The 24,337-nt window shown below is 35.4% G+C and overlaps 1 protein-coding gene across 1 annotated transcript in view; it reads left to right on the forward strand.

The window, feature by feature from the left end:
• Nucleotides 1-24,337, forward strand: part of VPS13C (vacuolar protein sorting 13 homolog C (S. cerevisiae)) — a 173,292-nt gene that overhangs the window by 56,137 nt on the left and 92,818 nt on the right. The window contains exons 19-35 of the mRNA XM_015563005.1: nucleotides 659-801; nucleotides 1,651-1,843; nucleotides 2,864-2,978; nucleotides 3,566-3,702; nucleotides 4,597-4,720; nucleotides 6,293-6,410; nucleotides 7,566-7,695; nucleotides 8,317-8,395; nucleotides 9,028-9,167; nucleotides 11,502-11,655; nucleotides 13,469-13,548; nucleotides 14,864-14,923; nucleotides 18,304-18,466; nucleotides 19,489-19,605; nucleotides 21,049-21,152; nucleotides 21,330-21,497; nucleotides 22,013-22,317. Of these exons, the coding sequence (XP_015418491.1) occupies nucleotides 659-801; nucleotides 1,651-1,843; nucleotides 2,864-2,978; nucleotides 3,566-3,702; nucleotides 4,597-4,720; nucleotides 6,293-6,410; nucleotides 7,566-7,695; nucleotides 8,317-8,395; nucleotides 9,028-9,167; nucleotides 11,502-11,655; nucleotides 13,469-13,548; nucleotides 14,864-14,923; nucleotides 18,304-18,466; nucleotides 19,489-19,605; nucleotides 21,049-21,152; nucleotides 21,330-21,497; nucleotides 22,013-22,317 (2,330 nt within the window). The remainder of the gene's footprint in view (nucleotides 1-658; nucleotides 802-1,650; nucleotides 1,844-2,863; nucleotides 2,979-3,565; nucleotides 3,703-4,596; nucleotides 4,721-6,292; nucleotides 6,411-7,565; nucleotides 7,696-8,316; nucleotides 8,396-9,027; nucleotides 9,168-11,501; nucleotides 11,656-13,468; nucleotides 13,549-14,863; nucleotides 14,924-18,303; nucleotides 18,467-19,488; nucleotides 19,606-21,048; nucleotides 21,153-21,329; nucleotides 21,498-22,012; nucleotides 22,318-24,337) is intronic.

The raw sequence follows: 24,337 nt of genomic DNA on the forward strand, positions 1-24,337 counted from the left end.
AGGCAACATATTGTTGGATCTTATTTTTTAAATTTATTCTGACTTTCTGTGTGTTTTGATTAGATAATTTAATCCATTTACATTTAAAGTAATTATTAATAGGTAAGGACTTACTATTGCCATTTTGTTAATTATTTTCTGACTATTTTGTAAATACTTTGTTCTTTGCTTCCTCTCTTGCTATCATCCTGTGTAGTTTGATGAGAATCATCTGCCTGGTTCTTTGTTCTACCTCTAATCCTGACTTATCAATTTTTGGGTCAGGATTTTTTTTTTCTCAGTGTGTGATTAACTCTCCAAAGGCATCAAACAAATGTTCTTTATGTTTTGTCTAGTTTTTGAGCTCAAGGATTAATCTGAATTAGTTTGCTTTAGTGAAAGCTGCTAAATTAAATTCTTATGCCACAAAATGTTTTATCGTTTGTTTTTTATTACCTTTAAGAGAAATTAGTTTTGGATTTTGTAAGTGTCCTATTTGAGCAAGCAATTTGTATTGAATTTTCCAATATATATGTATTTTTATAGTGAGTGTATTGATACAGAAACCTACCATAATGTTTTGTAGATCACTGTAACTCAACAAATTTAAATGAGTAAATTATTAAGTAAAGTAATAATTATTTAATCTTTAACAATTTTCATTCATTCTTTTGTTTAGTATGTTGCTCATATAATGACACTGAAATTAGTAAGCACGTCTATTACAATAAGAGAAAACAAAAATATTCCAGAAATACTAAAAATTCAGATAATTGGTCTGGGCACCAAAGTATCTCAGCGACCAGGAGCACAAGCACTTAAGTAAGTTTTAAAAAAATTATTTAAATTTTTATTTTACTTTTATTTTGTTTGACTTTAGGCCCCAAAGATGTAGTGTTATTTACCATTAAAAACTGATTAATAGTCATCCTTCTCTAATTTTATTTTGTGGGTGTGTTTGTGTCATGATAGTCATTTTATATTTGAGTTTGTTTTGTGTTATGGAGTTATATGACAAGCTCATTACTTGCTCTACTCTTTCCTTTATAAATATTTATTGGATACTGTTTATAGATTGATATTATGAAGGCTATAGGAACAATAAGTTTCTATTTTCAAGAACTTTATGCTGTAGTTGATAAGAGAGGATATTCAAAAAGTTCTGTTTAGCATATTAGAGAGCTCATAAGTGAGAAGGTACTGTAAAATTAATACCTTATTGTTAATGCTATACAAGTTCAGTTGTAGAAGAGAAACTTGGCCTAGGAGAACTGGGCCTAGTTGAATGGAAATGACTAGAAGCAGGGATGAGGTAGGAGAGTGTTCAGGGTGGCATGCAGTAGGGATATGAGTCCCATGAGTATTGAGCATCGCTTGTATTCATGCTGCAATTATGGGAACTTCTGCAGTGTTCTGGAGTTGGTTAAAGGTTTTTTTTTTGTGTGTGTTTTTTTTTATGTGGATGACAAGGAAAATAAAGAAAGAAAAAAGCCTACGTTAGGCTGTGAGGGTTATTGAATGCTAGGTTGAGAAGTTTGGATTTCAACTCTGAGTGATGGTTCGGGGTCATGGCTCTCACTGGAGTTGTTTTAAAGGGAAATTTGTGTTTTAAATCATTATATTACAAATAATTGTGTTTATATCACTTAATTTTTCTTCATTGGATTGTAGGGTGGAAGCAAAATTAGAACACTGGTATATAACAGGTCTGAAACAGCAGGATACTGTTCCATCACTTGTGGCTTCAATTGGTGATACTGCATCATCTTTGCTTAAAATTGAATTTGAAACCAATCCCGAGAATAGTACTGCTGACCAGACCCTCGTTCTTCAGTCTCAGCCTGTGGAGGTCATCTATGATGCAGTAAGTACAAAGAGAAAGTGAATCTTCTATCTTACATGTTTAACATATGGTTTTCTTATTTTCTCTCTTTCATATTTAACATTTACTTAGCACTCTTATTCTAAAAGCAGTACATGTTTTTCAGTTAATTTTGAATTTTTTTTATGTGCTATAGATTTTTTTCTACCGTAAGGTATATTTATGCTTATATCAATTTAAAAAAAACCAAATCCACTATTTATAAAGGCTGTGTTCATTGTACCAACTACTCCCAGTCGTTACATGCTTACTACTCCAGTTTATCCTTGCTTATTCTTCATTCCCCTCAGTGTTTGGAACCAACTTAAAGAGCTTTAGAAATAATTGAAAGAATTTACTATGTTCACATGGGAAAAAAAAATTCACATTTAGATACTATCGAAAGTGCTGGATCAAGTTCTGTATTAATATCTTCATCTTTTATTTAGATTCTCATAGCTTATCTCAAGGTAGCCAACGGGATGTGTATGGTTCACTACTCATTGCGTCACTTCAGGTTGGCTCCATCCTGTTGTTTAGATCCCTGACTTATTTTTACTTTATAGTTTAGAAGTGGATTCACATCATGGGTACATTCACATTGTTGTACATCCAGCCTCCAGAACTCATTCTGTTTTGCAAAATGTCTGATTTTTTACATTCAAGTTTTGGATGTAAGTAAGGGCTCAACAGCTTCCTTCTTTCCTCTTCAAAGTGTAGGGGAATTCATTTTCAATATAAAGAAGTGGAGTTTTACCTTCTGGCTAATTGGAGGCTGAAACTAGAGACACTATAAAACATATTTAAGGTTACTTTAATGATATGCACACATTTGTTGCCTCTTCAGTAAGCTTACTTGGGCTATTCCTATTTTTAGGTTCTCTTTCACTCTAGAGGGAAAACTATCTTTGGAGGTACCTCCTCAGTTTAAAGCCCAGTTATTTAGAATTAAACCAAAACTTAAAAATTTATAATGTGGAAAGTATTGTGTGTAATTTCTTTGTGTTTTAAATTGTTTTACAGAAAACCATTAATGCAGTGGTTGAATTCTTTCAATCAAATAAGGGATTAGATCTTGAGCAAATAACATCAGCTACATTGATGAAGCTGGAAGAAATTAAAGAGAGAACAGCTACAGGTAAAGAATTTGCCTGTCTGTATAAGCATCAAACATTCAAAGTTTTGTGTATTCTAATGTTAATATTATATTGAAAATAGTATAGGTTGCTTTTTTTCTTTGTCTTAAATTTAGGCTATATTCTACAGTGGAGTAGCATTGTACCTGGTTTACCCAGAGTCAAATATAACAGCTAAACTAGGTGAGAAAGAGAATAATACTGGGTACAGATTCTGTGTGCTATTACCTTTAAGAACCTGAGCTTGAGGTAGAAGACATCCCTCTGGATCAGTTCTTAAAAAAACTGTGATACAGAAGATACATACTTTTGTACAACATTATCTCTGAACTGAAGCTTACTACTTTATCTGCTTACTTAATTAAAGAAATAATGAATTATTCTCTCTCTCCAAAAAGCACTAGCTATGTTGGGTTTACTGTACTGTACGAAGATATGATTGAAGGTTTCCCATTGACCATGTACAATTCTACTTTACTTGCTGAATTGAAAATCCTTCATAATACTTTCCAACTGATATTCTTGTTGTTAAAATATGATTACACATTTCAACTCGACCCTCTGACCTTTCATTTTTTTCTTTTTTTAGGACTTACACATATTATTGAAACTCGAAAAGTCCTTGATTTAAAGATAAATCTGAAGCCTTCTTATCTCATAGTTCCACACACAGGCTTCTACCACAAAAAGTCAAATCTTCTCATTTTAGATTTTGGTACATTTCAGGTAGGTACATAGTTATTTCTGTCTGCCCATTTTTGCTTAGCTTAGTACCTAGCTACGTGATAGTTTGCTTTCCCCCACTCAAAAATTACTTAAACCTAGACTTATTTCTTCTTAGTATTTTGTCAAGCCAGCTTAGATTACTATTTTATATATATTTTATGGCTATTAAAGAAGCAAAGAAAAACCTAAAATTGTTTGTGATAGTAGATGATTTGACCTTGAGGACTGAATTACTGTTGTCTTTTTCTACTTGGAGAGAAGCACTAGTAGTTTTCATGCACTTCTAGGTTTCCAGAGTTTAATTTCACAGTTTTGTTAATTTTTTTTATTTTAACAATAGGAAATGATACACATAAATATATGTTTAATAGAGTAAGAGAAGTTAAGGTTTTGTTTGGGAATTGAACCTTGTAGAAATCCAAGCCTCTGAGAAAATGTGAAGGTTTAAAAATATATAGTCCTGAATTAATGCTAGCTTCTTTAAAAGATGGAAAAGGAAGTAGAGATTGGAGCTGAATTCTAATGGACTAGTTATTCTATATATGTAGTGAAGAGAAGAAGGAATAAAACCTGCTATTTCATTGTGGCAATAACTCCTGAGAGCCAGGAAGAGTTGTATGTGTAGACAGTTTATTTGAGATAGATAGCTATGTAATTACTTGCTAGTTAGTGCAGATGTGCTGAGTAATGTATTACTCAAACATATTAGAGATATATGCTGAAATATTACATTTCTAATAAAATATTTGCAAATAATTATCAGAAAACTAAGCAAAATGTGAATTTAATAAGGACAATGTTTTCATTTTAGTTAGTTTTAAGAAAACACAACTGAAGTATATTGATTTATGTGCTTTTCTGTTAAAAAATTGAAGTTTTTCCCCTCCATTTTAGCTTAACAGTAAAGATCAAGGCTTGCAGAAGAATGGTAATTCATCTCTGGAGGAAATAATGGATAAGGCATATGACAAGTTTGATGTTGAAATAAAAAGTGTACAACTACTCTTTGCAAGAGCAGGTAATAAGTTGCTCAGTTTTTAGGATCTTGATACTATGTTGAGTAGCTTTTGTAAATATATGTGTATGTGTGCATGTAAATCAACTCCGGTAACATTTTGAACACATATCCTGTTGGTTTCTTAACAAACCAAACAGAAAGCCATCTCACAGTTACAAATAGAGATGAAAAATTTGGCTGTTCATCTTAGGGTATGGTACTCAGCACCATTTTAATCTATGTATAGTTATTGCCTATTTTTTTTGTAATAAGACTGTGAACCAGCACAACACACAAAATAGAAATTGCTATTGGCTCAATTCCTCTGTCCCAGTGTTTTTGGGATGTCTCAATGATATTTTTTCTTGCTGCCTTTATTTTTAAATATTTTACTATATTAGATTTTATTTTAGTAATATTACATCTTTTACTTTTGTAGATATCTGAGAAGTATGGATATAGTCTTAAAACCTAAAAGTAATTAATTTATTTTCCAAAAGCTTTTGTATTTTCTACTGCTTAAGTAAAGATTGCTGGTTGTCTATACTTCTTTAGTTTCTAGAAGCAATAGTATTTGCCAAATATTCTAGAGTATATCACATTGTAGTAGGTCATTGAAGGAAAAGATAGTCTTTGTGTATAGAATGTATACTTCTAGCGTAAGTAATGAGATTTATTAAAATGTAAATATATAATGCTCTACTTAGTTTTTATATATTAGGATTCTATTAATCCCTTAAAGGGAAGTACCTACACAGACCATTAATTTGCCTTTTCTGTTGTATGTACTTTATAATGATTGCTTGAATTATAAGTAATAAAAGATGTTTAGTCATTGCCATCTGTTAAGATATGTGTAGGATTTTGTTAGTAATTGGAAAGTCTATTTTGGCATCTTTCTATTTCAAGAAAAAGTAATTATTGTACTTTTTTGTCATGAAAACTCATTTTTGCTTTAGAATTGTGTGCTAAACTAGTGTAATAGTACTTAGGAATCACAGAATCCTCTTTTTCTGTCCTTTATTTTACCATTTTTTTTCCTTAACTGCAATAACCCATCTGATCTCTAATTTTGTAATTAGGGCACTACATTTCTGAACTTTTCCTATTGGCTTTAAAATGACAGCTGTTTTATAAACATTCTCCAAAGAAATATTTTGAATTATTTTTATATCACAGTCTTATCAATCTCTATTTTAAAAAAATAAGTTACTTATATTCTAAAAGCAGTAAAAGTTGACATCCATTGAATATGTTTATTAACTATTTTTAATAAGTTAGATAATTTTCCACAGAATATCTGGTGATCTAAAATATTTAGCCCTGGCCGGTTTGGCTCAGTGTATAGAGCGTCGGCCTGTGGACTGAAGGGTCCCAGGTTTGATTCTGGTCAAGGGCACATGCCCGGGTTGTGGGCTCGATCCTCAGTAGGAAGCGTGTAGCAGGCAGCCAATCAATGATTCTCTCTCATCATTGTGTTTCTATCTCTCTCTCCCTCCCCCTTCCTTTCTGAAATCAATTAAAACTATATGTATATATGTTTAAAAATACTTAATGAATTTAAAAAGTCATTAATAAAAAAATTTTTTTAAGAGGAAAACTGGAAAAAGTGTCGATTTCAGCATCCATCAACTATGCATATTTTGCAACCCATGGATATTCATGTTGAGTTGGCCAAGGCAATGGTGGAAAAAGACATTAGAATGGCCAGGTAATGTATGAGTTTCTTTTATACTGGAGGCCTGATGCACGAAAATTCGTGCAAGAGTAGGCCTTCCTTCCCCCGGCTGCCGGCACCGACTTCCCTTTGGCACTTGGGACGCGGGCTTCCCTCCTCTGGCCACCCACAGGCACCCGGGACCCGGGCTGGCTTCCCTCCAGCCCTGTCTTTGTCAGTAAGGACATTCGGAATGACACCTGGTCTAATTAGTATATTACCCATTTATGATATAGATTATAAAATCAACAAGATGAAATATATCTGTATCAGTGTCTGGATTTTTAACTAAGAAAAGCTAGATTTCTGAAGAAGAGAAAAAATGATTATTTTATAGCAGAAATATATTTTTAAGAAAATATTTGTTTGATTTATATGTCACCTCTCTTTACTTTTTAGTAAGTTGGTTATCCCTGTTTTTGAATGGATCAAATCCAAGGTTCAATATTGATTAAATAAAATCTTAAAAAAGTAAAGCTTCTTTTGATTATGAAACTAAAAAATCTTGAGAACAATCTAAGGAGATGAAAAATAAGAACTAAATTTAGAATTTAAGTAGACAATTACGAAATATATATGCTGTCTTCTTAAAAATAGTATTATTATCGACATTCAGTAAACTGTATCTGTTTAAAGTGTACAGTTCAGCAAGTTTTGACATGTAAAGCTATGAAACCATCACCACAGTCAAAATAATGAGCACATCCATCATCCCCTGAAGTCCTTGTGCCCCTTTGTATTTCCTCCTTCCTCCTTTCCTAACTTCCCTGGACAACATTGATCTGTTTCCTGACACTATAGATTTTTCAGAATTGTCTAGTTTTGTATAGATAGGGCCATACAGTTTCAACTTTTTTGTTTGGCTTCTTTCATTTAGCATAATTAATTAGAGATTCATTCATGTTGTGTGTATCAATAGTTCATTATCAGATGGATGTTAAACCAGCCTTGCATTATTGGATAAACCTCATTTGGTTATGATTATTCCTTTAAAATATTGTTAAATTTGGTTTGCTAAAATTTTGTTATGACATTTTACGTCTTATTTGTAACTTTGACCCTATAGTGTAGTTTCTTCTCCAATCCTTTCCCCCTCCCTATTATAGAGAAACTGGACTTTAAAACCGTATTGTTGACTTGCATTTTTAGATTTAAAGTATCAGGAGGGCTTCCTTTGATGCATGTGAGAATTTCTGACCAGAAGATGAAAAATGTGCTATGTTTGATTAACAGTATACCCTTGCCACAGAAATCATCTGTACAGTCTCCTGAGAGACAGGTAAATGGATGTAATAAAATGCTAAATCTCTTTACATTTGTATTTATGATGAGTTCTTTTTTAGCATTCTGTGAGCAGTTTTATTTTTAAATATTTTTTAGGGTCAGTTTCATTTATTTGGTGCACTTGAGGTTTGATATTGTTGAATCTCTACAGAACTGCATATCACATTGAATAAATAACAATTGTAGCTTAGTTTCACTACTGCTTTAGAGTGGTGGGAGAAAATAAGTTTTAGGGAATGAAGGGAGCAAAAATACATAAGTAGAAGAAAAAACGTCTTTCAAATTTATGAAATATCTATAATAATAAAAGCATAATATGCTAATAAGACTGGACAGCTGAATGACCCTTGGACGACCTTCCAGATGAAGCCAAGGCTGTGAGGGCCAAGCCCCTTGCACAAATTTTGTGCACCAGGCCTCTAGTATTGTAATATATAGCAACTAATGACACACAATGATAAATAGACTCATCTACTAGAGTTGTACATTGTTCTGCCCTTATAATTGCAGGTAGTAGTCTTAATAATTAGTACTATTACTTTTTCAGTATTTCATTTTTGTATATTTAATCCTGTTAGATTAGTATATTAAGAAAACTTTTTATATTATTTGCTAGGTATCCTCCATTCCTGTTATTTCAGATAGGACAAAAGACCTACTTGGTACATCACTGTTGCTAGATGGAGTGGAATCAGGTAAGGAAAGTAATATGTTCTTTATTAAACCAAGAATATAGAGAGAACATTTTCAGAAAATAAAGAATTTTGAAAGTATTATAGTAATTTGCTGGTTTTAGTTCTAGTTGTGCTACTAACCAACAGTGTGTTTTGAGTCCCTTTTTTTAAAGTCCGAGTTTCTTCATTTGATTGAAAGGATTTTTATGAATGAAAATACTTAAATAAGCTCCTTTTTTCCCCCACAATCACTACTCGATTCTATTATTTAGCTCTAGCCTAATTTATCTCTTTTAATTTTGAACTAAAATATAAGCTTCATGAGGACAAGGATCATGCCTGTCCTTGTCACTCTTGTGTCCTTAGTGACTGGTACAGACTGATGATGCATGATAGATGATACCCAGTACATATTTTATTGAATGTTGAATGAGTAGACCAAATTGAAAAACATAGGCAGTTTGATTTTGTTTATACTTATTACTTGCCAGATTGAGTCACTTTGTGAGATCTAGAAAAACGTTGAAACTATATTCTTACTCTGAATATGAAGAATATATCTAATAATGAATTTTTGAGAGATTTAAATTTGAGTGTTTTATGCAGCCCTCAATAGACATTCTCTTAAGTCAAATGAATGTCTTCTTCCTTAGAGTCTGATGATGAGTATTTTGATGCTGAAGATGGAGACATACAGACTGGTAAAAGTATGAAAGGATCAGAACGAAAAAAAGTTGCAGAGGCTCCAAATGAGGAGCTCATTAATCTTCTACTAAAGTTTGAAATTAAAGAGGTATGCATATTTATTTTGTCTATAAACAAATACATTCTTATTATCACTATCCTTGTAAACTGTCCAATACTAGACCCAAACATTAAGTATATATAAAATGGGGTACTCTATTTTTCCCAGTGCCCCCCCCCCCACATACAGTTCCAAAAAAATGAATTTTTGTTGTAAAATCTGATATAAGAGTGATCTATAGTATATCTGATGTATTCTGAAAAAGCTCAATACTCTTAATTAGGATTTTCTTTTCTTTAGAAAATTTCTGTGACATTTATTTAAATTTTTTCCCCTTTAATTCTCACCTGAGGATATGTTTTTTATTGATTTGAGAGGGAGGAAGCAGCGAGGGTTGGGGGAGGAGAGAGAGAGAGAGAAACATTGATGTCCGAGGGAAACATGGGTCGGTTGCCTTCTCTACTCGCCCCAGCTGAACCAGGGCCAGAGTAATCCTTTTAAACTGGAAGTCAGATTATGTCACTGCTCACCTACTGGCTTCCCATCTCACTCAGAACAAAGGGCTTAGTCGGCTACAAGGGCTTTCCTGGAATTCTTTTCACTCTACTCCAGCTATATTTCATTCATTCCTGCAGTAAGTATTTATCCAGTGCCATCATGTACCAGGCATTGTTTTAGGTACTGGAGCTAAAGTAGTGAGCAAAGTTCTTGTCTCATATTGCTTACACTTGTCTTTTAGTCTCCCTTATTTACACCAAAACACATTCTTTGTGCTTACTGTTTCCTTTGCCTGGAATACTCTTCCTGCATAACATATTTACTCAAATGCCATCATATTGGAAAGGTCTGACCCCCCCAGTACAAGATAGCAAGCTTCGTTTTCCTCCACCCTCCCTAGAATGTAAGCTTCATGAAGACAAGAACCTTGTCTGTCCAGGTCACTTCAATGTTTTTAGTGGCTGGCACAACTTCATACATCGTAGATGATGGCCAATAAATATTTTATTAACTATTGAATGAATGAACTAAAGTGATAAATAATCAAAATCCTTTAAGGAAAAAATAGTAGTACTGTTTGAAATATTTTTCCCAATTTGACTTTTTTGTGTGCCATTTTGAAGTTTTAAATGTTTCTGTACTGCAATTTATTGAATTTTGTGTTTATATCCTAGTTATAGTGTATGTATAGAAAATTATTCTCCATTGCAAAAAATACCCATGATTTTATATTTTATGACATCAGTGCTGTCATTTAAATCATCGATACATCTCAAATTTATTTTTGTATGTCAGTTCTGTATTGAATATTTTTATTATAGATTCTGTTTTTCAGGTGACATTCTTCCTGATTTTTCTTATGTTTAACACTGCTAATAATATTGATTTTTGCTTGCTTTCAGCATTTATAGTGTTTCAGTTATTATTGCTGCCTCATAGGTTATCCCAAATTGTAGTAGCTCAAAACAGCTGTTTTATTTTGCTTACAGTTTTGTGGTTTAGGAATTCTGGAAGGGTACAGCTTAGTAATTTTTGTGTATAGTCTTTCACACGCTTATAGTAAGATTTGACTGATGTTATAGTGACCTGACGTGTCTGAGGGGCTCAGAGGTGGCTCACTGATAGGCTGGCCATTGATACTGGCTGCTGGCTAGGAGCTCACCTAGGACTGCTGACTGAAATACCTACCTACTCATTGACTCCTGCACATGGCAAGAGTAGTTGAACTTTTTGCATGGCAACTAGCTTCCCTCAGGATGAACATTCACAGAGGAAGTTCTATAGCCTTTTTTGACATTGGAAGTCATTATAGTATTACTTCCTCTGTACTCTATGATGAAGGCAAATAACAAGCCTGCCCAAATGTAAAGGGACAAAGACTCTCCATCTCTTGTGGAGTGTCAAAGAACTTGCATGTTTTAAAAATTGCCACATATATTATTTTTCATCTGCTAAATAAATTGAATAATAGTATAATAGTGAATTTCCAGAATAAATTTGAATAGTAGTATAATAGTGAACATCCTTCTGCTACTTTTTATATTAGTGAGAATGTTTCTTATATTACTAAACATGATTTCTTTTTTGAGATACAGGTTTAAGAAAATCATATTACGGAAGAATCCATACATTCCATTATTACTAAATTTAAAAATATAAATCAATAATGGATATAAAATTTCATAATTTCATATAGATATAGTTATAATTCTCAAAATAGAATTTAGATGATAATTTCCAATCATAGTAAATAAGTAATGGTAGTAGACAGTGTGAGCAAAATTTTTATGCTTCTCATGATGATATGTGCAAAGAAGGCTTTTGTTTTTTTAAATTTTTTTTTAGTATGATTCAGACTACTTAACCTTTCATTGATTCTTTTAGGTGATTTTGGAATTTACCAAACAACAGAAAGAAGAAGATACAATTCTAGTATTTAATGTTACTCAGTTAGGAACAGAGGCTACAGTGAGAACATTTGATTTAACTGCAGTATCTTACCTGAAGAAAATCAGCTTGGATTACCATGAAATTCAAGGTAATAGACATAAAAATGGAAACAATAGCTAATAATAAGTATAAAACCACTTTTCTGTGTCTGAAATACTTTCATTTATATAACAATGTTTATAATAAAAAATAGCTAGCACTGTTCTAAACATTTTTCAAATAATAACCCATTTAATTCTTATAAGAATTCTGTGAGAAAGGCAGTGTTACAGTCGCCAGGTTGCATATGAGGAAACTAAAGCAAAAGTTGTTTATGTAATTCATCCAAGGTCATTCATCCTAGTTATTGGCTGAACCCTTGAAATCTGGCCGTTGGGTCTGGGTTCTTAACTACTATGATCTACTACCTCGGAGTGTTCATATAAATTTCCTTTATATGGGAGTATTATTTCTATTTTACAAACAAAGAAAGGTTAAATAGTCTACTTACTCAAGTTCATGCATCTTTTGAATGACCAAACCTAAAATTTATTTCTGGGTTTATAATATTGAAGTCCTTGTTCTTTCTATTGAATTAGGGAAGCAGCACCATGTTATAAAAATAAAAATGGTGGAATGTAAAATTCTTTCAGAAGTGCTTATAGGTTATTTATTTAAGTGTACATCTTGTGTGCTCATGAGATATATAAGGAATGAAATAATGGGTGAATCCACTTTAATTAAAATTACCTAATATTTTAGTCAAATAAAATACCTATTTTTTATTTTTTTCAAAAATGGTTGAAACTAAAATCTCAGCTTACGGGAAAAAGGGTTATATGTTAGTAAGTTTCTGTAAGCACTGTTAAGATGGAATTTATATTACTATTTTAAGGGAAACAAATACAAATAATAAATTTGCTAGGCTATTTTTTCCTTAAGGAACGTTATTTCAAGGGAAAATTCTGAAATGTCTCAGAAACAGGAGTTATAGAACTATATATATATAAAAAAGATGGATTCAGTAATGGATAAATGACTTCTCCCTCCACAGCTTCTTGAGGCAGTTCTTTGCTACACTTACTTAAGGATATAGAAGACATATCTGGTAGTACCTGTTGTTTTTAAATTCAAAGAAATTTAACATTTCCATTCCAATAAAAGAAATATTTTTCTATGTAAGCCTTCTCTTGGTCTAAACAAGAAAAACTATTTACATCATTTAATAATAATGAAATATTTGTTCAAAGAATTTTAGAGTTTAACAGCATATTACATATATTTCTAGTGCAACCTCCTTGTTATATAGTTGAGAAAACTGAAGTTAAATAGCTTTTGATAAAGGAGATGAACTAGAATTCACATTTTCTGATTCTTACAACTATAGTCCTTCTATGCCGTATAAATGCATATATGGTCTTAAAATATCTAGAGAATTTTTTTTTACACAGGTATAAAATCAAAGAAAATAAATATGCATGTTTTTATCTTAGTTGGATGAGAAAGGTAGGGTAAGGATTTGGATTAATTTATTTCTTCACCAGCGATAACTTTAGCATTTAATAACCATGTAAATATGGGCAGATAGTCTTTTAAAACTTAATTTTTAAAAATATATTTCTTTATTGATTTCAGAGAGGAAGAGTGAAGGAGAGAGAGACAGAAACATCAATGATGAGAGAGAATCATTGATTGGCTGCCTCCTGCACCCCCCCCACGGGGGATCGAGCCGCAACCCAGGCATGTGCCCTTGGCCGGAATCGAACCTGGGACCCTTCAGTCCGCAGGCTGATGCTCTATCCAGTGAGCCAAGCCGGCTAAGGCAAAACTTAATTTTTTTTAAAAAAGAATAAGACATCTAGAAAATTCTAAACTTAAAAGAGCAATTTATTTGAAACACTTTTTCTTTTTCTTTAATCTAGGATCCAAAAAAAAGCCACTTCACTTGATTAGCTCTTCTGACAAACCTGGATTAGATCTTTTAAAAGTGGAGTATATTAAGGTACGGGCCATATCATGTTTACATATTTATTGTATACTTCAAACTATCCCCTGAAAGGAAAACTATGACAATAGATTACTACAGGCTCTGCATGTGTATTATAGGTTTTAATCATAGGGATATCTACTGTTTCTCTATTCATTCCTATACCTTCTTTCTTTTTCACTTAAGTACAGGACTAGACTAGGATTTTTACAAAGCCATCAAACATCTTGTCCCCAAAGATGGAAACCTGGGTTGAAGTAGGTCCTACTCCTAATTTCTAGGGTATATTCACCTACCTATATTCATTGCATATTTAGGTTACATTTGTCTGAATATTCTACATCAGGAGGTATAAAGTCAAATTGGATTGGGTTCAGTAGAGAACTGCCAGAATTAAGGACTCAAAAATTTACTATATGAGGAATGCTGAAGGAACTAATGGTATTTAGCTTTACTTAAGACTAGAGGCTAGATGCACGGAATTCGTGCAAGAGTAGGCCTTCCTTCCCCCGGCTGCTGGCACCAGCTTTCCTCTGGCACCGGGGACCCAGGCTTCCCTCCCAGCCCCAGCTTCGTCTGAAGGTTGTCCAGAAGGACATCTGGTCTAATAAGCATACTATGCTTTTATTATTATAGATTAGTTGATTTGTTTAATCATTCAACACTATTGAATGTCTTTATGTGTTAGATCCTTGTTAGGTACTTGGGTTACAGAGATGAAGACTATTAGGGAGATAGATAAAAAACAATGAAAACATAATGTGGTGATTCTCTAATAAAGAAGAGCACAAAGCATTATGGGAACAGGCAGGCAGGAAAGCTGCCTCACATAAGGTAAACCTTCTCACATAAGGTAAAACTTTGAATTTACTATGTATATTTCCAAGGAGTAGAGGTTGAACCAATGAGATATATTTCTATTTAGTGTAAAGACCTCAGGAAAGCAAAGTTTTCTAAAGATTGAATTTGTAAGAAAATGAGGTTTTCTCACTGGAGGTATCATAAAATAGACTTGGCAAAGACTTTATACAGGAATTCAAGCATTAGGTGATAGATGGGCTAGATGACCTTTAAACCTTCCAACCTCCAGAGTTTATAATTCTGATTCCTAGCTGCATTTTCCACAAGTGAATGTTGTATGTTTGAAGAGGACAAATTTGCATGATTATAATAAATTATTTCGATGTAACTTTAAAATGACAAGAATATTAAATATATAGTGTAATAAAATACAATTGTAACAATATAAATAAACTAGAGATAATAAAAAAGTAATTTACTTACTTTGGTTTTTAGAACTCTTGTTTGTTTGTTTGTTTGTTTTATTCAGGCTGATAAGAATGGACCTAGTTTTCAAACTACTTTTGAAAAAACTGAACAAACAGTTAAGGTAAGAAATTCTATTAAAAGAATATAGCCTGTCTGAAAATAACCTACTCTGGAAGTCTCCTGTTATCCTTGAAGGAATATTGACTAGGTAATTTGATGAAATAATCAAGAGCCAATAAAAATTATAAACCAAACTCATAGATACCATGCTCTATGTTCATGAGCAATAAAGCTATTGTTTGGACTTATATCACATCCTAATCTATCTATACATAAAAACCTAATATACAAATTGTCCCCTTGGGAGTTCGACTGGGAGACTGGGAGTTTGATTGCTTGCTATCATGTGTGCTGACCACCAGGGAGCGGCACAGAATGAAGCCAGGGAAGGAAGGATCCAGCCGGCCAGCTGGAAGGCCCCGATCGGCCCTGATCGCCGGCCAGGCCTAAGGACCCTACCCGTGCACAAATTTCATGCACCATTCTTCTAGTTATTTATAAAGAAGGGAAAGCTATAGATGGGAAACTTTGATTTATAACGAACAGTTTTAAATATATCAAATAACGGTTGTTTAATACAGGGCTGAGAAAGTTATGTGAATTACAAGGAGAGATGTTGAGTACTTCTTGGAGCCATACTAAGATAGTTGTATACATAAACTAGAGATTTATACAACTTACCTGTTTATATAATAAACTAGAGGCCCGGTGCACAAAAATTTGTGCCCTCGCGGGAAGGGGGGGGGGTCCCTCAGACCGGCCTGTGCCCTCTTGCAGGCTGGGACCCCTCGGGAGATAACGACCTGCTGGCTTAGCCCTGCTCCCGGGTGGCAGAGGGCACGCCCAATCCCTAGGTGTAGCCCCTGGTCGGGCTCAGAGCAGGGCCGATTGGGGAGTTGGGGCGCCTTCCCCTGTCATGCACAGAGCAGGGCGGATTGGGAGGTTGCGATGCCACCTTCAGTCACACTCAGGGTAGGGCCGATTGGGGGGTTGGGGCACCGCCCCCTGTCACACTCAAGGCAGGGTCGATGGGGAGCTTGCGGCGCCACCCCTTGTCACGCACAGAGCAGGGCCGATCAGGGGGTTGGGGCGACGCCACTGTCACACTCAGGGCAGGGCAGATGGGGAGGTTATGACTCTACCCCATCGCACACAGAGCAGGGCCTATGGGAGGAGGGGGGTTGGGGCGCCGCCCTCTAACACCCACAGAGCAGGGCCGATCAGGTGGTTGGGGCACCGCCACTCTCATACTCAGGGCAGGGCCAATGGGGAGGTTATGGCTCTACCCCATCACACACAGAGCAAGGCCCGTGGGGGGCGGGGAGTTGTGGCCCCACCCCCTGTCACACACAGAACTGCAGGGCGATCAGGGGGTTTGGGCGCTGCCCCCGATCACGCTGATCCCGGTGCCAGGAGGCATCACGGCTCCGCTGATCCTGGTGCTGGGAGGCATATTACCCTTTTACTATATAGGGTAGAGGCCTGGTGCATGGGTTGGGCTGGCTGGTTTGCCCTGAAGGGTGTCCTGGATCAGGGTGGAGGTTCTCACTGGGGTGCCTGGCCAGCCTGGGTGAGGGGATGATGGCTGTTTGCAGCTGGTCACACACCCTTCAGGGTGGGGGTCCCCACCGGGGTCCTGGCCAGTCTGGCTGAGGGGCTGAGGGCTGTTTTCAGGCCGGGACTGAAGCTTCCAACTGCTCCGTTTTTTCTTTTCTTTTCTTTTTTTTTATTCTGGGCCAGCTTTAGCTCTGAGGCCTCGGCTGCTGAAAACAGGTTTCTGGCCTTTGTTTACCATCTGTATTTGATACAATGTTGCGGTCCGGCTGGCTGAAGCTCTGCTGAGTAAAGCAGGTTTCTGGGGTTTTTTTAGCTTCTTTATTCGCAACATAGTTGCTGAGAGTTGCAGCTGAGAGGCTGGCAAGTCAGATGGGGAATGTTGGAGTTCTCCGTCACTGAAGCAAGCAAGCCTCCCTGTTCGCATCAGCTGCCTGGCTGCTGGCCGCCATCTTGGCTGCCAGTTAATTTGCATATCTCGGCCTTACTCTGTGAGTGACAGGGGGATTAGCCAATGGGAAGGGTAGCGGAGTGACACTAATTACCATGTTTCTCTTTTATTAGTGTAGATAGTATTTTGGTATTTTGCACCTTTCTGAGAGTTGTCTTGGAGGTGAGGATTACTAATGTAATTAAGAACAGGCAAAATGTATGTGGGTTACATTATAAAGAAAATGAAAGAAATGTGTTTTAGATTACACTTTTGAGAGATATGATATCTGTTGATTATTGTTAAACTTTATTATTATTTTTTAAAATATATTTTGATTTTTTACAGAGAGGAAAGGAGAGAGATAGAGATTAAGCAACATTGATGAGAGAGAAATATCGATCAGCTGCCTCTTGCACAACCCCTACTGGGGATGTGCCTGAAACCAAGGTACATGCCCTTGACCGGAATAGATCCTGGGACCTTTCAGTCCGCAGGCTGATGCCCTATCCACTGAGCCAAACTGATTATGGCTAAACTTTATTTTTATAATTTTTATACCCACTTGTTTTGAAGCAGTGCAAAGAAATTCTTTTATATAAATAAAAATTTAAAAAAGTTTTTAAATTTTCTATTAGAAAACCACATATTCTTGAAAGCTATTTGCATTGCCCTCTTAGCTTTCTGGGGTCATTGTTTCAAAAAAATCTAATATTTTTCTTCTTTATGTTATATATTCTTTGTTTCTTTTTAAATGATAGGACCATCATTTTGGTTTCAGAACATCATTTAGTGACCGAGAGCTCAGTTATAATTTTACTTTTAAAGAACATTTTTTAAAAATTGATTTCAGAGAGGATGGGAAAGGGGGAGAGAGATTGAAACATTAATGATGAGAGAGAATCATTGATCGGCTGCCTCCTGCATGCCCATATCCCTGCTAGAGATCTAGCCCACAACCAGGCATGTGCCCTGACTGGGAATCTAACCATGACCTCCTGCTTTATAGGTCAGCACTCAACCACTGAACCATGTAGGCCAGGCTGTAATTGTACTTTTTAAATTTAAATCTCATGAATGTCACATTTGAAGTAATTTCTTGACTTTTAAAGTTTCATATTCTAACTTACCTGTTTATATAATAAATAGTCAATTGCAGATCCCAGAACCCATATATATGTTGAATATTGGGATGGCCATGACAAGCAGATTATATACTCTGTGATAATTATGCTACTAAAGTAGATTAGGTTACTTTGATACTCGAATGAACCACCGAGGTAAGTTAAGTGTAATTTACTCTCATTATATTCCTATTTCAGGAGTGTGTTATGAATCTTCCTTCCAAGTTGTGAAAGGCACAGTGCAAGCCTAGCTAGGAGCCTTTTGGTTTCATCTTGGAGACCACTGGTATAATTGGCCTGGGAAACTAATTTTCCTCTTTTAAACATCTCTAGGTGGCTTTTTCATCTTTAAACCTGTTGCTGCAAACACAAGCTCTTCTCTCTTCTATTAATTACCTGACAACCATTATTCCATCAGATGGCCATAAGATGGGTGATGCCAAGGAAGTACAAATTTCAACTGAAAAGCAACAAAAAAATTCAGCTCTGCAGAAAGGTATGAAAACAGCTTGTTTGTTTTTTGTCAGTAAGGGTTTTAGAATTCTAGAGCTAAATGGGGCATTTTAAGGGACCTTCTAGTGCAGTCATTTACAGGCCATTTTCTTCATTTTTGTTCTTTTCTTCAAACTAAATCTTTCATGGGTACCTTATATGTAAACCAAATATAATTAATATTTTTTGTTTTTAAAAAATGTCTGTTTTTGTTGTTATTTTGGTGGTGGTGGTGGATGATTTTTGGTGGGTTATAAAGGAAAACGACTTATATTTACACTGAGCTTTTCATACCCTGTTAGTGGCTCCTGAAGGGGCTCCATGGAGGGTTAGCTTTCCCTTCCATTTTACAAATAGGGAAATTAAGATCCAGAGACACGAGGTCAGGGATATAGGGGTAGCAGTTAATTAGTTAGGAGCCTAAATTTTGGGTCAGAGAGAATTCAGTTCAAATCCTGACTGCTACTTAAACTATTACTGAACTTCTTTGAGTTTCAATGTCCTTATCTTATTTAAATTTTTTCCTTGCTTTTAAATGATAAAAGCACATCGCATTATTAGAAATGAAAATTCTACAGAATATATAAAACAAAAGAAGTATTTTAAAATTTTAGGAATTTTATAAATTTTTTTGGGTGACATAGGTTAATAAGAGTATATAGGTTTCAAGTGTAAGGTCTATGCTACCTCATCTGTATATTGTGTTTTGTCTACCATCCAAAGTCACATCTTTTTCCGTCACTATATATTTGACCTTCTTTACCCTTTCTTATCCCTCCTCACCTTTCCTCTGGTAACCACAATACTGTTGTCTGTGTCTATGAGTTTTTGTTTTTCTTGTTTGTTCATTTGTTGCTTTCAGTTTTATATACCACATATGAGTGAAATCATATAGTTCTTAACTTTTTCTGTCTTATTTCACTTTTTAAAAACAGAATTGTGATTCATTTAATATAGGGAAGAAACCTTAATGGAGTTTAGTTTACTAGGATTTCACTGTGACAGAATGCTTTGTTTCCTTTGTAGTGATTGTATCCTCTAAGGATAGTGACATTATTGACTTCAGGCTGTTTGCCAAGTTGAATGCTTTCTGTATCAATGTTTGTGAAGAGAAGAACAATATCGCTGAAATCAAGATTCAAGGTAAAGTTCTCATAGTATTACAGTTTGTTCAAAAGATAAGGTGGTTTTTTTTTAATGCTAAAATACAAATGGAGGGCTCTGAACTGTGAAAACGGGGTACTTTTATTAAGAACATAATTGGACAGCATGCCACCTACTCTTTAGGATATAGATGTTTATCAGACTCTGACCATTAAATTGAACCACACTTTTTGGTATTTTGCACCTTTCTGAGAGTTGTCTTGGAGGTGAGCATTACTAATGTCAATGTAGAGATGCTACTAATGATCTGATAAGTGTCGATCCAGAATTCAGGTAAAGGTCTATGAAAATGCTTTATCTTGGTACAAAATGCAGAACAGCCTTATCATGAAGAATAAAACCTGTGTATTTTATTCTTTTAGGCAAAAGCTGCTAAGAGTAATTTAGCTTCTTTCTATGACTCTATCTTTATTAGCTCAATGTGGTCTGCTAACGGTCAAGAATATGTTTAATGAAATTCTTGAAGAATTTAAAAACTAGAAAACTAGAGTTGTCGTCTTTGTTCTTTCTGAACTGGAAGTGCATCTACTAGTCCAGTGACGGCGAACCTATGACATGCGTGTCAGAGGTGACACACGAACTCATTTTTTTGGTTGATTTTTCTTTGTTAAATGGCATTTAAATATATAAAATAAATATCAAAAATATAAGTCTTTGTTTGACTATGGTTGCAGATATAAAAAAATTTCTATATGTGACACGGCACCAGAGTTAAGTTAGGGTTTTTCAAAATGCTGACACGCCAAGCTCAAAAGGTTCTCCATCATTGTACTAGTCTGAATTTAATTCATGAAACTTTTATAGTGTCCATGTAAATGACTGGATATAAGGTGTAAAGGATTAACTAAAATCCCAAGATAATCTTATTTGTACTAGATTTTCTTTAGAAGGTTGAAAATTCAGTAATTATTTTATGATGAATTAACAGGTTCCATTATTTATGAAATTAAAAATATCTAATATCTTAACTTGTTTATCAATTGGGAGTTCAAACCATGCTAAATTTTTTTAAAATATATTTTATTGATTTTTTACAGAGAGGAAGGGAGAGAGATAGAGAGTTAGAAACATCGATCAGCTGCCTCCTGCGCACCCCCTATTGGGGATGTTCCCACAACCAAGGTACATGTCCTTGACCCTTGACCAGAATCGAACCTGGGACCCTTCAGTCCACACTTAGTGAAGTGAGCCAAACTGGTTAGGGCAAACTGAGGACCCTTCTTTCTGGTTAGGGTCCTGAGCCTAATAATAATATAATTATTATCCACTAATAATATCCACTGAGCCAAACTGGTTAGGGCAAACCATGCTAAATTTATAAATATATCACACCCAAAATAAAATTATGCAATGATAAGAAACATCTTAAGATCTTACTTTATTAGATCTACAGAAATTTTAATAATAAAATTTTTTTTTCAGGACTCGATGCCTCTCTTCTTCTTCAGTCAAGAAAACAGTCTCTATTTGCAAGACTGGAAAATATTATTGTCACAGATGTTGAACCCAAGACAGTTCATAAAAAAGTAGGTGATAGTAATAGTTAATATTTTTTGATGACTGACTATGAGATGTTATTTTTAAGTATATTTTATTTTTTAAAATTTTAATGAAATACAATTTAACAGAAAATTGTTTCTATAATGGGCTTTTATTTTGTTGTTATCCTCTTGGATGAGTACATTCAAATCTCTGCTTTCCAGGTGGTGTCAATAATGGGAAATGAAGTTTTTCGTTTTAATTTGGATTTGTATCCAGATGCTACTGAGGGAGATTTCTATACTGACATGTCCAAAGTGGATGGTGTGGTATCACTGAATGTTGGCTGCATTCAGATTGTCTATCTTCATAAATTCCTCATGTCATTCCTGGTAAAATCATTATTTATAGATTGACTATTCAATTTAGAAATAATTGTCTGATAATAATTATTGCAAATATTTCAAACTCCGGATTATAGGGAGTGCATTGTTTTGATTATAGATGTTCTTTATGTATTAATGTTGAAGTCAGACTCTCTCTTTAACAGTTGAAATATGAATCATTTCATGATTTTCATCTAAAAGTGCAATTATTTTGGCTAGAACATAATGAAACCAAATTCTTAAGTATAAAGACTATTGAAAATATTTTTTGTCAAAAGGAAAAAGAAAATAATTTTTTCTCTGTTCCTCAGCCATATAATTATAGTTACAATTAGCCCTTCTCAGGTAATTAATAAATATGTGTGGATAAAGAGTTATTCCTTTCTAAATCTTGAAAAATAGCCCTCAACTAAAAGTTATCTATTGGAAAAATATTAGCTCATAAATCAAATGACGGTGGTATTATTAATGATGTGCATGTCTTCTGTTTGAATTTATCCTTTTATATTTTGTGTCCACAGAACTTCCTGAACAATTTCCAGACAGCCAAAGAGGCTCTGAGTGCTGCCACTGCCCAGGCTGCAGAAAAGGCTGCCACAAGCGTGAAAGATCTTGCCCAGAGGAGTTTTCGTGTTTCTATCAATATTGATTTGAAAGCACCAGTTATTGTCATCCCACAATCTTCCATTTCCACCAATGCAGTAGTGGTAGATCTTGGGTTAATGAGAGTTCAAAATCAGTTCAGTCTGGTGTCTGGTGAAGACTTCTTAAACCCTCCAGTAATTGATAGAATGGATGTACAGCTAACAAAGCTTAAACTTTCTAGGTATACTCTTTCAGTATTATTTAATATTTTCCATGAAATTTTATGATCATTGAAATCCATACCCAACATATTCCTATGGCACAGAACAGTTTTTTAAAAAAATGTTTTTATTGATTTTAGAGAGAGAGGAAGGGATAGGGGAAGAGAGAGGCACATCGATGAGAGAGAAACATCAACATTAATTGGCTGCCTCTAGCTGGGGATTGAGCCTGCAACCTGAGTATGTGCCCTGACTGGGAATCGAACCATGACCTCCTGGTTCATAGATTGATGCTCAACTGCTGAGCCACATTAGCCAGGCAGAACAGTTTTTAAAAATCAACTTTTTATTATGAAAAATCTCAAACCTTTGGAAATTGCAAAAATAGTATCATGATTGTACCTGGATCCTTCACCTAGATTCACCAATTGTTTACATTTGCTTTAACTGTATGAATATAATCATTTATGACATTTAAAATATTTTTTTATTTTTTTATTGAGTATAATACACATATTACAGTATATGAGTTTTGGGTGTACAACGTAATGATCCAATACTTGCATATATAGCAAAGTAATCACCACAGTAACTCTAGTTAACATCCATCATCATGCATATTTATAAAAAATTTTTCTTGGGATTATATCTTTAAGGATCTACTCTCTTAGCAACTTTAAAATATATAGTACAGTATTATACAGTACTTAATAATACTGTTAAGTATAATCACCATGCTGTACATTGTCTCCAAGACTTATTTTATAACTGAAAGTTGAAACATTTTTTGCTAAATCACTTGACTTTAGACATTTTGTATGGTGATTGCCAGAGAGAAGGAGTGGGTGGGTGGAGGTAGAAGAGGGTAAAGGGGGGATATAAATGGTGATGGAAGGAGATTTGACTTAGGGTGGTAAACATATGATACAATTATATAGGTGATGCATATTGTATACAGATGATACAGTAGAATTGTATACCTGAAACCTATATAATTTTATTAACCAATATCACCCCATTAAATTCAATTAAAAAAAAAGAGAATCAACATCTTAAACACATTAGCATGTGTTTTCTAAGAAAAGGGTATTTATCCTCTTACATAAACATAATGCAAATTCCATATAAACTCTAAAAGTTTAACATTGACATAATACTATCCTATATAATAAAAGGCTAATGTGCAAATTGACCAAACAGTGGAACAACCGGTTGCTATGATGCACACTGACCACCAGGGGGCAGACGCTCAATGCAGGAGCTGCTCTCTGGTGGTCAGTGCGCTCACACAGGGGGAGCACCAATCAGCCAGAAGCCAGGCTCATGGCTGGCAAGTGCAGCAGCAGTGGTGGGAACCTCTCCTGCATCTGTGTCAGTCAGACATCCCCTGAGGACTCACGGACTGCAAGAGGGTGTGGGCCAGGCTGAGGACCCCCCCCCCCATGCACGAATTTTGTGCACTGGGCCTCTAGTTATCTAATATGCAGTCAGTATTCAAATTTTACCAGTTGTTCCAAGAATATCCTATATAATAAAAGGCTAACATGCAAATCAACCGAATGGTGGAACGACCGGTTGCTTTGATATTCACTGGACCACCAGGGGGCAGATGCTCAATGCAGGAGCTGCCCCCTGGTGGCAAGTGCACTCCCACAGCGGGAGCGCCTCTCAGCCAGAAGCCCTGAGCCGGGCTCATGGCTGGCGAGCACAGTGGCGGTGGCAGAAGCCTCTCCTGCCTCTGTGGCAGCGCTAAGGATGTCAGACTGATGGTTAGGCCTGCACCCTGTGGATTCCCGGAGATGCAGGCTGGGCTGAGGGAACCCCCTGAGTGCACGAAATTCGTGCACTCGTAGGGTCCCTAGCAGCTGTCAGCAGCCAGCTGGGTACTCCCTCTCTTCCCCCAGCTGCCTGCTGCTGCCGCCACCGCCACTGGCCAGGGTCTCCCTCCCTTCCCCCCGCCACCTGCTGCTGCCACTGGTCACGGCCTCCCTCTCTTCCTCTGGCCGCCTGCTGCCACCACTGCTACTGGCTGGGGCCTCC

The sequence above is a fragment of the Myotis davidii genome, unplaced genomic scaffold, assembly GCF_000327345.1.
Source record: "Myotis davidii unplaced genomic scaffold, ASM32734v1 scaffold57, whole genome shotgun sequence".
NCBI lineage: Eukaryota > Metazoa > Chordata > Mammalia > Chiroptera > Vespertilionidae > Myotis > Myotis davidii.